The sequence below is a fragment of the Bombus pascuorum genome, chromosome 15 (assembly GCF_905332965.1).
Source record: "Bombus pascuorum chromosome 15, iyBomPasc1.1, whole genome shotgun sequence".
In the NCBI taxonomy this organism is placed as follows: Eukaryota; Metazoa; Arthropoda; class Insecta; order Hymenoptera; family Apidae; genus Bombus; species Bombus pascuorum.
In genome coordinates, this window is record NC_083502.1 from 4,979,833 (window position 1) to 4,995,158 (window position 15,326).

Genomic DNA, 15,326 nt, shown 5'->3' on the forward strand with positions numbered 1-15,326 from the left:
CAATCTTCCAAAATTCCACATTCCAAATATCCTTATTCAAAATACTTTCCTCTCTTTTAATTATATAGCCTTTATCATTCTGTTTTATAATGCAGCCTCCTCTAACGAACACAGAAGGTCTTCGACTCACCGGAGAAAGGTGTGCAGGCGTACGTAGGCTGTTTTATCAGAGTTATCGTCGGCAGTTGCAAGCGTTTGGGGATGCGCAGCGTGGACGAATCGCGGGCTGGACTAGCGGCTATAAGAGGGACGCCGCGCGTCGCGACGCCACACAATCTCCAGTTTGTCCTGACGCCAGCTCCACGAGTTTTCCCCCCGTACGTTATAACAATACGAACCAGTGACAAAAGACACGACTTTTCAAAACGTCAACGAATCATCTTCAAACCATTCCATTCTTCTTTCAACAACACTTACTTCCGGTTTCTTCGCATTCAACCGGGGGAATCATGTTTCTGAATGGGCCAGTATATTGTTTGGCGAGGCTGCTCCTCTTCGTTGCAGTTTTCAACGCTGCTTCAGCTGTAATCAAAGGAAACGCCGATTATCAACGCTATCAGCAACAGGTAAAGAGATTTATGTTGTTTGAAGATGTTGTGATAGTTTGAATAACGAGCATTGGACATTTGGAAAATTGTATGCAGCTAGATGTATCATATTTTATTTTATTGAATAACGTTTATGAGATCACAGGAGATAAAACGTGGAAAGTTGATATTCGCGATTTGAATGATTTTAATGTCACTTGATATTTAAATGAAGAGCACATAAAGATATGATAAGTCTATATTTGTCGCTTTTTTACGTTTACCACATTAAATATCATTTGGTATATCTAATTAATTGGAAAGAGAATAACTTGTTAGGTTCAAAAACATAGATCTTGTGAAAACAAAAGTTTGCAAACTTTTGTCTCCTAATTTAATGCAGGAACGAAGCAAAAAATGTTCTTGGTACTTAGAATTGTATTTTAAACACAATTTAAATGCAGATAAAATCGTTTTGTTATTCTAAAATTGCTCACTTATAAAAAAAGAGAACGAAAACATGACTTATATATCACTTGTCTCCTGCAATCTTTATACAATATATTTCATGAAAATTTATAATATAATACTACTTAACATTTAATATCTACGCATAAATTTGATGTGAAATATGGTAGCTTTGAAATAATTGATGTCTGAAAGAAGTAAAAATATCTAAACATACTGTTTCTATTTCCGTTGTATCCCAGAAATGAGTATACAGCAGACGAGTTTTATCCGTATATAAATATAACCATTATAAAATAACAATTAATTCCCCCTAACATTTTTGCAGTATCTAAGCAATCAATTTGTTTCTATGTACTTGCGTACATATTATATTTCTTTCATCCATTCAGAAAATAAGATAATCATATTCAAATGATTTTAATTTGGTTTTCCATCGTTGTTGCACGCGTTACTCAAAAGAATGTCAATAATGGAGTTTTGATCGATCATTACTCGGGTCGACGATGGGTTACATTTCCCTCCCTTTGTCATGGCAATTAGTTGCACGAGTAGTACAAAGTAAACACCACATGTAAGGTCTCAGTAACCCTTTCTCTCCGCTTTCCTCGGAGCTTTCGATACGGGTTTCCAGCACTTTAATTAAAAATAAAGGTGAATCTTTCCATTCCAAAATAGGGGTGATCGTTCATCTTTCATATCAATGCTCTCCACCCATATTCTTTCTGAAACGAAAAGAACGCAGTTAAAAATAAAAACTTAAATACAACTTAGAATTATCATCTTATTAGTTATTTATTGATAATAAATAGAACAAAGAGATAAATTTAATAAATTTGTAAATTGTCCCACCAATAGGATCACAATAGTTCCACCATAGATTCAACGAGCAATGTCACAAACTAATCAATTAGTAATGACAAGCAATTAACATTATTAACACATTATTTACTCGGTATCCTAGTTTGTACATATATTATACATATATACATATTCGTAATTCGTATATTCATTGCATATTCATCTCGTTTATCGTACGTATATTCGTAATTATTCAAGTATAAAATAGTGTACTTGTTATTATAGCGTTAATCATTATTTGAATTGTGTTTGTTAGATTATATACTACAAATGAATATAATACCGGTATATAAAAATTAATATACATATATAATAATGTATAATAAACGAATACCAAGAATTTTTTCATGACTGGTACAATCTTCTAATATAACGTTTACTGAAAATTCAATATTTGTCACCTAACAAAGAAAAACTGTAAATGTTTAAAAAAAATGTTATTGTCCCATATTCAATTTATTTAATACTTATTTTATGTTCGAATAATGTTATTTATATAATATGTTTTTATTGAAATAATCTTTTTATCGATTTACAAAAAAACCAATGGCGCATATTAATTTTTGCCTTTGGTTTATTTATTAAATAAAGAAACTTTTCATTTTTCATTTGACAATAACATGCAGACATCCTCCAGGTGGGTCTGTTCTACAGAATTCCCACAGGGACTTGTAAACTACATTTAAGTCGAAAGTTTAACAATAAGATAGGAAATGTTAAATGTTCAAGAGGATTCCAATTAAAGTTTGTTCGTCAGCTCTTACGACCTTCTTTCCATTCAAGATCCGTTTCAGAATACAAAAAGCTCATGTTCCATACCGTCGAGGTGTCTCCAAAGACCATAGAACCGAGGTGTTACACATTGATCTTCAAAGACAATTCCATTTGACTTCGTTCCGCACCGTGAAGCAAACTAGAGACCGGTAATCTGATTAACGAAGAAGGATGTCGTTGTTAAATCTCTCGGATTTAATGAAACTTCATGACGAATCACCTTCAAATATCGAGTGTTTCCCTTTATATCGTAGCACATTTCGTAACCGGACGAAACGGAACTTGTACGTTACTCACTTCCGGATAGACCTGAAATGTAACAATGATAAGAATTAGGGTTTTCCTGATTTTTGGAGAATTATTTATATATTTGGAGATTCGAGTTTCTCGATATATGATTAATAGATTGAATATAAATTCCTATTTTTATAAATAATACTAAAAAGAAAGAATCTAACTAGAGGTTTGCTTCACTCACTAAATATTATCATAATTACTTCAAGTATTACATTTGGAATATTTATGCTACCTTCGAATAACATAGTTTCATTAAATTTTCCTGCTTTTGTGAAAAATTTAAAGGAATAAAAAGTGCACATTAATACGTAATATCTAAAATCATCATATAAGCAATAAATTTCTATTTAAATTCCAATTCTCTAATTACTGTTACGATATCGACATTCAATTCTTTAATTGCTATTACGATACTAACATTCAACTCTTCATTAATTATAACCACTATAAAAATATGGATTTCTATAAACATCTACGGTCTAATGATTAATTTTCGTCGTTATTAACTTCATCTTAATTCATTCAGTTTTTCATTTTCTTTGTCCCAATGAGGATTTCAATGCGGATGTGTTCTGTGATCTTTTCTGCGTTTCGGTGGCTTATCAGGCAACTCTGGCGACCTGCAAAGTGCAATTGCTTGTTGTCAGTGCAAACGCAATTTAACATGAGCATGTAACTTGCAAAAATCGAGTGGCAACGTACTTACGCACAACGCAAATTAACGAGGTTATAAAGTGTTGAATTTCCATCGTAATCCTCAAAAACAAAAAGATGAAATAAACGTAGAAATATTGCAATTGTTCTCCTTTTAATTTCACAGTTGCTAATGAAACGGAAATGTAGAAAAATATAAAAATACGTGAAATACGTAAAATGGTACAAACCTTGTTAATCCAAATAAATTGTGGTTAGAGGACAATTCGGTTTTGCCATTTGCATGAAAATACAAAGAAATATACTGAAATAAATGTCGTGAAAATGCTTCTGTTTTCGTACCGGTTCAATTTTTAAATCGAAATAGTTCTTTATCTGATTAACCTAGTAATAGCTAGTAACATATTTAATACTTCCTTAATTCTGTATTTTGATTACAATTAATATATGCATTTAAAGATTTAGTGATATTTACATTTAGTCAAAGAATAAAAATGTTGACAGAGTAAAAAAATGTATACTTTTATGATTAATTAGTTTCGTACTTGACTAATCTGGCAACTTCCTGTACGATTCTCACGATTTTATTTGAACTATGAATTTATACTTTTATTGATTGATGTTGACTAAATGTAAAAATGTTTACTATTTCTAGTATGTATATTTACATAACCTATCGTTAGTTCGTGAATTAGTATTCATTTACTAAACAATGCACATATCTGCTACAATACATCAGTAAACTTCAACTAATAAAAGTCTAAATTCTATGTGCATACATTGGCTATTAACCGTATACATTTATTGAACTTCATTTATTATTTGTTTATTTAAAAATACATAATTCTTAGTCCAAAATATTTTTTAGATTTCCTTACCACTTGCGTATATACTAATATAACCTAATTATCTGCCAAAAATAATATAGTGACCTAGAAAAAGATTGATATAAAATCTAAAAAAAGAAAAGTAAAATATAATAGCGTAAGTAGAATACTACATATACTATGCACATACTATAGTAGTGTATAGTAGTGTAAGTAGAATTAAACCACAGATTTTAACGCGTTTAATTGAAGGAACAAGAATGCATACAAACCATATAATATATAAAAATATAAAAAATATCCAAAATAGAATACTTACTATAATATTTGGTGGATACAACTTTCCATTAAAATTCCATACTTTTAATCATGTTTATAGAGATATATACATATGTATGTACATAAAAATCACCAATTTAATAATTATCATCCATTTGTGTATAAAAAAAAGGAAGAGAATGGAAGAATTAGTTCCGATTGAATTTCGTACAATTTACATGAAAGAAGTTGGTTCATGGTATAATATTCGTCGCAAAAGGTAAATCCGTGTCATCGCAAATATTTACCGCGGCTGTTCCGTTGTTTGTATCACGATTATGTACTTCTCGATCGTAAATCGTTAGCAATGCGACTGGTTCACGTGTAACAATGGTAATCGAGTCATGTTTCGTGACTTGAAAAACGATTCTGACGTACAACAACTGGCAAAAAAGGATATCTATCAAATGGCACGTCATCGACTAAAATCATTCACATTTTCGAAATACAAAATGTTATTATATATAATGATATGAATATAAATCTATTCGTATTTTATAGATTTGTATAAACTTGGAAAAATACACATTTGAAAAATATCGATTTTATCACAAATCGATCACAGATTTTACAAATTGATATAAATTAAAAAAAAAAAACGGTTCTCTATTTAATCTCTTTGTAAAATATAACTTTTGAATTTAAAGTTTAAATATGTATATTAAAAGCAACAGTTGGAAATATCGATTGATATCGAATAATATTGATCTTAATGTTTAAAACAATTATATCTCATTATATAACTTATGTATGAAAGGAAATTTGACTAAAGTTATTATTTTTTTGGTTTTGTGTCAAAATGATTCTAGAATCAATTCTTGTATCAATTTTATCTTAATTAAATTTTATGTTTCAATGGTAGCAATTCATTATGTATTATATATCATTTATTTTTATTGCATAGATGCTTGACAGTAATGATCTGTGATGTATCATTTCACCATTTCAAAAATAAAAACCATATTTTACAAAAGACTTTAATAAAAAGATTGCATTTTGTAGATTATAACTTTTTTAGATGATAGACTAAAGATTATAAGACTTACATAAAATTTCACCTATATTTTCCGAAAAATTTGGTCTGTGCTAATAATTTTGTATGTCTTTATTATTTATATTAAAAATCTGCTATACTATATATATTCTCTTTCACCGAAGATCATTTTCGATATAAGAAATAAACACAGTAGGATAGACACATATTCACATTAAGTTGGATACCTCACGCAGGTCGATAAAGAGCTTTATGTTTTATTACAGCAATCTCAAAAAGTTCCGAATATCGCAACGTATCCCGTATATCGGTAGTCAATTTTTGAGCATGAAATATCTCTTGCCCTTATATAAAGAACAGTATAAAGCAGAAGAAGCGGCTTAAGGTTATGTCATCGAGTGATTTAGGTTACGTATGCATGCACGAGTATCGAAAATCGAAAGGATCAGTGACGCGTTATATTTTAAATGACTCCCTCGATTGAGCTTGTGTATCGTTGTGTTTCGAGGATCGAGAATAATGGTTCGAGGAAAGACTATTAACTTCAAAAGTATGATGGAAAAATCAGAACTACCGTTCAATTTTGTTGTAAATAATTTTCGAATTATAATTGTTACTTACACATTCTGTTACGAACAACTTGGTAATACATGAAAATTTGTTATGGATCAGTTGGTTTTGAAATACAATTATTACTTATGCAAGTATGTATCAGTTATAAGTATATATAATAGTACTTAACTTATAGTAACTTACTTATACGTATTGTATATAAATATGCAAGTAGTTTATATTTACAAGTAATTGTATATAAGTATATATTGTATTCAAGTGTACATAAGTACAAACTACAGTGCAGTACATAAAAGTATACTGTATACAAGAGTATATAATTTGTTATATGAAAATATGAACAATTTATATTATAATTCGCGTTACAATTATTATACGTTATGATTCGTTGTAGTTTGGTTATGAACAATTTGCTTCCGAATTATTAATTATTAAATTAAATTAAAATATTAATTTAGTCTATTTATAAATGATCAAATATTATTAAATATACCATATATCATTTTATTTAAAAAAATATTAATCGAAATTATTCTACTATACAAATTTATATATTTTATTAAAGCATAATCGATTCGAGATTGAAGACACCGCAAAACACTTGTCGACAGGCAGTATTGTGCCTGATTAAGCATTGATCCTCGATGTTCGTGAAAAGATAAATGTTGGCATGTTTTCATGAAAATTACAATTAATTTTCTACGCTTCCAATTTCTTCGAGTGCATGGTGTGTTCTACCAAAGCTTGACCTCTACTACCTACTACGATGCATTCAGGCACTGATCTCTCTCAGAATACCTGAAGTTGAACAGAACACTATCTTATCCTGTAGAATCAGTCAACTATCACTAATGCTGACTTTCCACAAAACCGTTAGTAGTAACTTTATTTGATTTCGGAAGTTCCTAATGTTCATGCCCCTCTGTTACTTTACTAGTTCTATAGACAGTGTCCATTCCGGACCAATGGCTATAGAATAGGAAGTAATCTATCACTCCAGGACTTCGCCTTTGGCGATGTCTTTCCGAAACATGATTTACTGTGGATAAAACTGGAATTGGAAAAAATGTCTATAGAAAAAACAGAGTGAATCCCTATCTTAACTTCCTAAGAAATTAAGAATTTCGAATACTGTAAAGAGATTATTATGGTAAGGAAAAATTATAATAAATAAAAAGATAAACAGATAAAAAATTTATAATTAAGTTAAACGGTATTCGTAAAAGGAATTTCAGAGTCTAAAATTGCAATAATAAAGAATTATGGTACAATGGAATTATAGTAATTAAAGAAAGAAGTAAATAAAAAAGAATTTTGTAAGTTCAATGTAGAACTCTAAAAAGATATATAAGAAAGAATTTTAAGAGTTCTAAAGTTCTACTGATTAAAGAATTATATTAAGTAAGAAATATAGAAATTAAAAAACATAAATAGAAAAGGAATTGTGTAATTAAATCAGAAAGTAAAGAAGTTAATGCAAAATACTAACAAATAAAGACATTTCAGGGTCTGACAAATTGGAACGTCAAAACATGTTGCAGTAATGAGAAAAAATTAATATTGAGAGTATTGAAAGAGCAGATATTTCAATGAAAAAGGGGCAGTCAAATGAAGTGTTAACAAAAGTAAGAAGAAATATCGATTTGAAGAATCAGAAAATCAGTGTCGAATGGATAAGTTTCGTCAAACCCATTGGAGAATCCCCTCGTAGTCGAAAATCTGTAAGTTATCAGGGATTGGAAATAAAAAGGAAATTGGTGTGTCGACTCTTTGAAAGAATCGCGTGGTCAAATACCGCCGTTTACCAGGTTTATCGTGGCTCCTGGAATGTTATGGATATCGTAAGGTCCATTTATTCTCGTGACCCCTAACTCTTAAATATTTGAACGTTAACATTACGCAAATCATTCGGCGTAACCTTTTCCACCACTATTTTTAAATGTAAAATGTAATAGTAAGTGGAATGCGAAATACGCAATGCCATAACTTTTTTTTATCGTAAAAATATTCCACTTGAAAATGAAGGGAAATATTTGAAAGAAAAACTGGCAAAAGGGTTAATATTTAACATGATTCTAATATGAATATAAATGTGAATTTTTATAAAACAGTAAAATAATCAGTCTAGTATTTAGGGATACATTAAAGATTCGTAGCATTCTGATGTTAATCAATTATCAGTCATAAATTGTATTTTCCTTCTTTTATTACTTGTGACGTTGAAATTCATATCATAGTATTAAATCTTCAGAAAACATATCGAGTAAATCTAAATAGATCGCACAACTGTCGATTACGTTTCCGGTATATCCAACTCCATCTTTTCCTTTAATGATTCGATGTGAAATTCGATATTTCTCTTACATAATCCATTAAAAATTTCTTCTAAAATAAAAAAGAGATTATATAATCTACATTTTGCAAGATAAATTTAATATTATAAGACATTGTATGGAATAGTTGATATTAGAATTACAATGTTATAATAATCTTTAATTCCTTATATTAAGGAATATGGTATTTCTTTTCTTATAATAAAAATATGTATTATGATATAACATTTATATTATAATAGTTTTATATAACAATTGATATTAATATCATAATTTTCTATTTTTTAATTCAATACATTAAAAAATATAATATTCAATTTTCTATAATACAAATATTATAACATTTGTATTACAAGCTATGTTATAATATGTTTTAACAATACAGATATTTACTTTATTAATATTGAAAACTTTTTTCAGTACACTGAGATGTTTTATACGAAGGAAGATTAAGATTATAAAAAGTTTGTTCGAAGGCCACCAGTTCCTTTGTTATTGGCTGCCGGGTAGTCAATTCACTGAATTTTATCCAGCTACACCACGGCGAAGTAATCGTGAAACAGTCCCTCAGGGAATATAATTCCCTCTATCCATTAATGCTTCCTTTAGTCGAGACTTTATTCCTTGCAATTCATCGGAGATCGACAAATTGTCACCGAGGAAAAGCAATTTCGCTTTTCTTCCTATGCCCTCCAACAATCAACCTCTATTTTCACAGTTATGAAAATATCTTCATATATCCTTCTCTTCTTGTCGCGAACTTTTTTTATAAAACCCTGAAAAGTTAATTAAAAATATTTGTACAATTATCTATTAAAATTTAAGAAAAGGCAGAGTACAATCTTCCAAATATTTCTTCAAAAGATGTTATTATCTTACATAGGAAATTGTTAACTAAATTTTAAGGGAAGTTAGACTATGTCTTCTTAAGAAGAAATGAATTTTCAAAATATTTGTTGATATCAATGAATATTATAAAATAATGGTGTAATTATTTGTTAAAATTTAGAGGAAAAGAACATTGTTTTTAACATACATATTTTTAGATTTTAGGGAAGATTGCATTGTGCTTTAACGAATTAAATTTTTGTAATATTTTTCTAATATTTTTTAACATCGATCAATGTTTTATACTCGATCATAGTTTCTAACAAGTTTCCTACATTTCTGAGGAATGTCGATGGCTGGTAACAATAGTAATTGTCGTCACCGATGACAATCATGCTGTAATATCCGCCTGTCGATAAAGATATTTCCATAGGCAACCGCGTGATGGGTTAGATTTTCTCCTAGTCTACTTCAAATATCAGTTATTCATCGATTGGTCGTAAATATTCTTTTCTATGTTATTATATATGGATTTCAACGTCAGCAACGTAACTTACAAAAGAAATCCTACTAATAGAAAATTCTGAATAGCATTTCGTTCGTTAAGGAACAAAGACTCATTTCTTTTAACAGAAAATGTATTTCTTTGTGCGAGATTCTTTATATTTCTCTGCTTTTATGGTAGCTTAGGGTGTAATTGGCTTGTTTATTAAAACTCATATATGTATATGTATTACTAAAGTTTTTATTTTTGAAATATTATTTTTCATCTCTATCTAAATGATAGAAATGGAAAATATGAAAGTCTATTTATAAATTAAAAATTAAAAGATGAAGGTTGAACATTTAACTTCTTCCAGTTACTTTTTTCAGATTGAAACAAAAATTGCATTGTTGGTTGTTTTTGATTCCCACGTTCAATAAAATCAATTTCAGCGGCTATTGAATTTTTAGATTTCTGATGGAGGTGTAGACAAATAGATAAAAATACAATTGGAGAAATTGACAAACGGAAGACTTATGGGATCTCTACTGCTTCAAATTTTTTAAACAAATAAATAAAACCTATCTGAAACTTTTGAGATAGATAAACTTTTTTTAAAATAACGAATCCAATCTTTTAGGAAGATTTTTTCTAAAAAAAATTATTTTTTTTTCCAGGTTGCTGGAGAACATTTTTCAAAGGATTTTTATCGACAGGATTTGAAGAATGGTTTAATAAGTTCTTATACGCGTTTTAAACCTGTCACAGGTACATAATCTGTTTTGCATTTATCAAATGAATTAATGAATGGACAAGATTATAAATATTTTATGAATTTATCAATTATAATCTATCAATTATATAAACCCTGATTTGGTTTTTTTCCGTTAATTTGAATTAAGAAATTCATTTTACATTTATTTCAATCTTTTTCTCCAAATCAAAGATTATCTTACCCTTTTACAGACTGTATGTTTATCACGGCAGAGCCAGGATCTTTCATATATACCTCAAAAACTGACGACGACGAGGTTTGTGGAATTTTCTTCCTAGCTGGACCGGATCAAAAAGTAGAAATTAACTTCCTCACCTTTGACATACCTTGTGAACATCGTGGATTGATTTCGGTGAGGAAATACAACATAATGTTAATTATTTACGACCTCAAGGTGCAAATGTGATGGTTAAATATTATATGATAAAATTAAAAGAATAAAATAAATTTAGACAACAAAACCCAGGTATAAGATATTACACAGTGTAGTGTTATATGTTTCATACTAATAATACAATATAATATATTTATATATTAAATATATAATATCTATATATACTAGATATATATATTAGATATAATAATTAGATACGTATAACATTTCAGAAAAACACAATTCAATTCAAAAACAAAAAAAAAGAATATAACATTTCAGAATAACAATTACAAACTATAATATTAGTATATGTATATGTATGTTATATTCACCACTGTACGTATAATAATCTGTGCTCCTTTGCTTAGGCTGCCCTACATATGATCTTGCAAAGAAGTCTGCCGCGCGTCAGGGGCATTGTGTTCGATCTTTAAGTATTAATAGCTAACAAGCGAAACCTCAAACCTAATTTTGTCATTCTACATTTTTAATTTATTTTGGCTCATAGAGGCACTTATTAACTATGCCTGTTATTGAACACTTTATATAGTATATATAGTCAATCTTTCAATATCCATAGCTATGAAATAAAACTTGAAAGACGTAATCCTTTAATTCTTCATTTTCGACTATATTTATTACTGGACATTTCATATAGTGAAGGTTATTGTATAGTACTACAGTTTCAGTCTCCCTTCGATAATCCTCGCCTAGTTTTTCGAATACAGAAACGTGTATTTTACTCGTATGTATCCATTGCAGCAGATACGTTTTTCCAATGCATCACTGTGCCGTGACAACAGTCCATTCAGAATGTATTTTTATATCGTGCAGGTCGTCGATGGCTGGGAATTAAACGGTGAAGTGTTCCCTAGCGAAATGGACCATCGATTGCCGCTGAAACAGAGAAGCAGCGAATTCTGTGGTAAAAATATCGGTGCGAAGAGGAGCTTCACAAGTTCACAGAACGCAGCGGTTATCCGATACAGAATACCAAAGCCCGGGAAAGGATTCACGCTCTTCGCCAAATTTTTAAAAAATCCTAGACGTGAGTCAAACGTCGACCAATTTATTTTCATATAAAATCAGAAATTTGAAGTTGAAAGTAGTTGAATATTTTTTTTTATTTCTTGAAGATATTTTGTTTTATGGCAATCAATGACTTTGAAATTTGAATGAATTTAAAACTGAAAATTTTAGAAGATTAATATTTCAATTTTAGGTTTTGAAATATAAATTTATAGAAATTGCTAATAATTTCATAAATTTGCAAGAATTAAATCTTGTAATATTTAGAGACCTTCTTCATATGCAATGAAAAATTTGAGAATTGCATTTTCTACTTTACATTGAAATAGGTATTGCTTGTAATTATTACATAAAGGTGCAATACAATTCTCAATATACTAACTTATTTTTAGTATCAATATTGTATTTCACAATATATTGAAATTTTAAATATTTGAAAGAGAACATTTTGGATGAGTTACTTTTGCTTGAGTATTATTATATTCAATATATTTTAGTATCTAAATTATCTATAAATCTGGTATCTAAATTACAAAAGTTAAAAATTGTTACATGAAAATTTACTGTAATTTTCAATAATAGTTTCCTATTAACACAGTGTAAGAAAGAATATTTTTTGATAATTTTTCAGCTTGCAATGTTTTGGCAGCGAGCGTAGACGAACCGTACACGCTACGCAATTATGGACGGCGTATTAACTGCACCTACGTCGCACTTTATCCAGGCACTGTACATGTGATCGCACTTGGCGTTGGGGTTTCGAATTTCCTCGGAGCCACTCGTACTACTGAAACCGGAACGCTACGAAAAGTTCGTAACATTTAGACTGTCCTTCTTCACTAGTATTTTTCTATATTTTATAGATACTTCAAGTAAATATAAAAAAACATACTAGCGATGGTTAACATAATAACTGCAGCTGAATAGATATAATAAATATAATAATAAACGTACTAATTTCAAGTTATAGCAGATTTTAAGATTTAGTAGATATTGTGAATACAATTATCGCGGAAGAAACAAAATTCTAACAAGTATAGTATAGACAATATAGTTGTATAGTATTATTAGGTTGTCCCAAAAATTTATTTCGTTTTATTAGGCAATAATAGATGCCTAATTTTATTTTTAATATTTTTAATATTTATAAATTTGCCTTTATTTTATTACATAATTCAATAAAATAATATAAAACAAAAAATATTATGCATCTATTATTTCCTTATAAAATGAAAGAAACTTATAGGACAACCTAATATAACGTATAATGTAGTATTTCAGACTTATACTTTATCTATGTTCTCTTAAATTTGCTGGTCTTTTGATGTATGTAATTGTTTATATGTTATATACGAGTATATGTTATAATTGGAAAATACTAATTAAATACTGATTTGTAGTGCGATGAAACCAGTCCGCACGATCAAGTGATAATTGGAGGCAGCGATGGCCTGGACACGTCCAAAGTTCAGATAATTGATTCTATTTGCGGAATAGATTCTAAACCAGGTAATACGATTAATAACTCCTAGCACTAATATCGATCTCAATCAGAAGCTTTGTGACGACCCACACACAAGCTAACTATAAACCTATTTACCGTTGAACGTTCCTTAGCATGTTGATAACAGTCGTCTATATTATATTTATTCACAATTGAATTGTGTTTCTCAATTATAATACCTTTTTTTGAAAATTGTGTTGTTTTTTGTACTTTTTATTCTTTAAACTTTTCTCTACTCTCCACTGCATACATCAATTCTGAATCAAGTAATTGTTCAGTTTACTGACTTTCCCAATTTTAGCTGTTTGACTTGGATCTTCGTTTTGGATCCTTTATTTTATCACTAAAACAAGGAATTTGAATCAGGGGAACTCAAGATACTATGAAATGTACTTTTTATTATTTTATCTAAGCAAACGTCGAAGAAAAGATTAGAGTCAAATAGTCAAAATTGGGAAAGTTTTCAAAGAAACATAGACGGCATAATTACCCTATTAATTGTTTTTCAGATTATCGGGAGCTGGTGGAGTACGGTGTAACTTCTGTTCGATTGGTATCCAGTGGCTTCTACGAGAATTCCGTGACAGTGCAAGTTCAGCCTCTCAAGAACGAATTACTCGACGCGAATCTCAGCATCTAACCGTGTTAGCTCGTAAACCTTATTATGTTCGACGCTTGAAACGATTGGAAACTCTATTGTGAATGTATTTATTATCAAATCCATCAAAATCCTATGTGTCTTTTGAAAAATTTTTGCAAACACAATTCGCCAAGTCTCTTGATTATTCGTTAATATTCCACTTGCGTAGTCTTTATAAAGATACTTGGATCCTTGTTTCCTATTATATTTATATCATTTAGTTAGATTAGGTATGAGGGATGTGTTTTATTGGGAGGTGTCGTTTTAGTTAAGAATCCTAATGGTCTACATTAATAAGGGAAGTTATCTAGATATAAATTTAATAGAAAGTTTGATTTAAATACTGGTTAATTTTAAAACTGTAAAAAATAGAATTTTATAGCATCCCACATATGTATCTTTCAAAATTCAACATAGACGAGAAAAGTGGGGTGAAAGTTAGCCATTGGTGCTTCAAAAATACCAGAAGATATAAATGGTTTTCCTTCTGTAATTTTTATGTCCTTTTAAGTTCTTTTAAATAATATATTCAAACAAATATAAATAATATAAATAAAGTAGCTAAGATAGAAGAAAATATAGATTTTGATTTTTCATTATTTTTATATTTTAATAAATTAATAGTTAGGTAACTTTCCTTGTTATTGTAATACAAAGGAGAACAAAAAGCATGTTTTGTTCATAGACAATATATTCTAAATTCTTAAATAATTGATGATTTGATATGTCGTGAGATTTGTGATAAATGGATTTAAATACTTGTTGAATGTGTAGATCAATCTTAGCGGCTTAGAAGTAATGAGAGAAAGGCCTCGAGTTTTTATTCTTGTGGGACTGCGAAAAAATTGGTTGGAACGTGCCAATTGCTTTTAACGAATCAATTGAATAAACGTTACTCACTCATCGGGCTCTATTTATTTATTATCGATAGATTTATAGAAATAGTAGGATTTCTTATTATTATAAATGACATGCTTGTTTGTTTAAATAAATTATTTCATTTGAAACCAATCTAAAAATTAACTTAATGAGATGGAATTACAATTTTGATATTTAATTATCCA

At 29.2% G+C, this 15,326-nt stretch overlaps 1 protein-coding gene and 1 long non-coding RNA gene across 2 annotated transcripts; one reads left to right on the forward strand and one right to left on the reverse strand.

Annotated features, from left to right (window-relative positions):
* Nucleotides 1-248: 248 nt before the first annotated feature.
* On the forward strand, nucleotides 249-15,165 carry LOC132914678 (corticotropin-releasing factor-binding protein). The gene is made up of 7 exons (XM_060973990.1): nucleotides 249-566; nucleotides 10,616-10,706; nucleotides 10,905-11,065; nucleotides 11,924-12,137; nucleotides 12,750-12,928; nucleotides 13,519-13,627; nucleotides 14,132-15,165. The coding sequence occupies exons 1-7, from the start codon at nucleotides 450-452 to the stop codon at nucleotides 14,260-14,262; spliced, it is 1,002 nt and encodes a 333-aa protein (XP_060829973.1). The 5' UTR covers nucleotides 249-449; the 3' UTR covers nucleotides 14,263-15,165.
* On the reverse strand, nucleotides 804-5,423 carry LOC132914691 (uncharacterized). The gene is made up of 4 exons (XR_009659649.1): nucleotides 3,634-5,423; nucleotides 3,346-3,547; nucleotides 2,624-2,939; nucleotides 804-1,720 (listed from the first exon to the last, which is right to left on the reverse strand). It is a non-coding gene; the product is annotated as an uncharacterized LOC132914691 (long non-coding RNA).
* Nucleotides 15,166-15,326: the final 161 nt, after the last annotated feature.

What these genes read in the sequence shown, in the direction of transcription:
- LOC132914678 (XM_060973990.1), top strand. Translation starts at nt 450, where the DNA reads ATGTTTCTGAATGGGCCAGTATATTGTTTGGCGAGGCTGCTCCTCTTC. An exon ending in ATTTTTAAAAAATCCTAGAC is followed by an intron (nt 12,138 to 12,749) that starts GTGAGTCAAACG and finishes ATAATTTTTCAG; the next exon opens with CTTGCAATGTTTTGGCAGCG. An exon ending in CGGAATAGATTCTAAACCAG is followed by an intron (nt 13,628 to 14,131) that starts GTAATACGATTA and finishes ATTGTTTTTCAG; the next exon opens with ATTATCGGGAGCTGGTGGAG.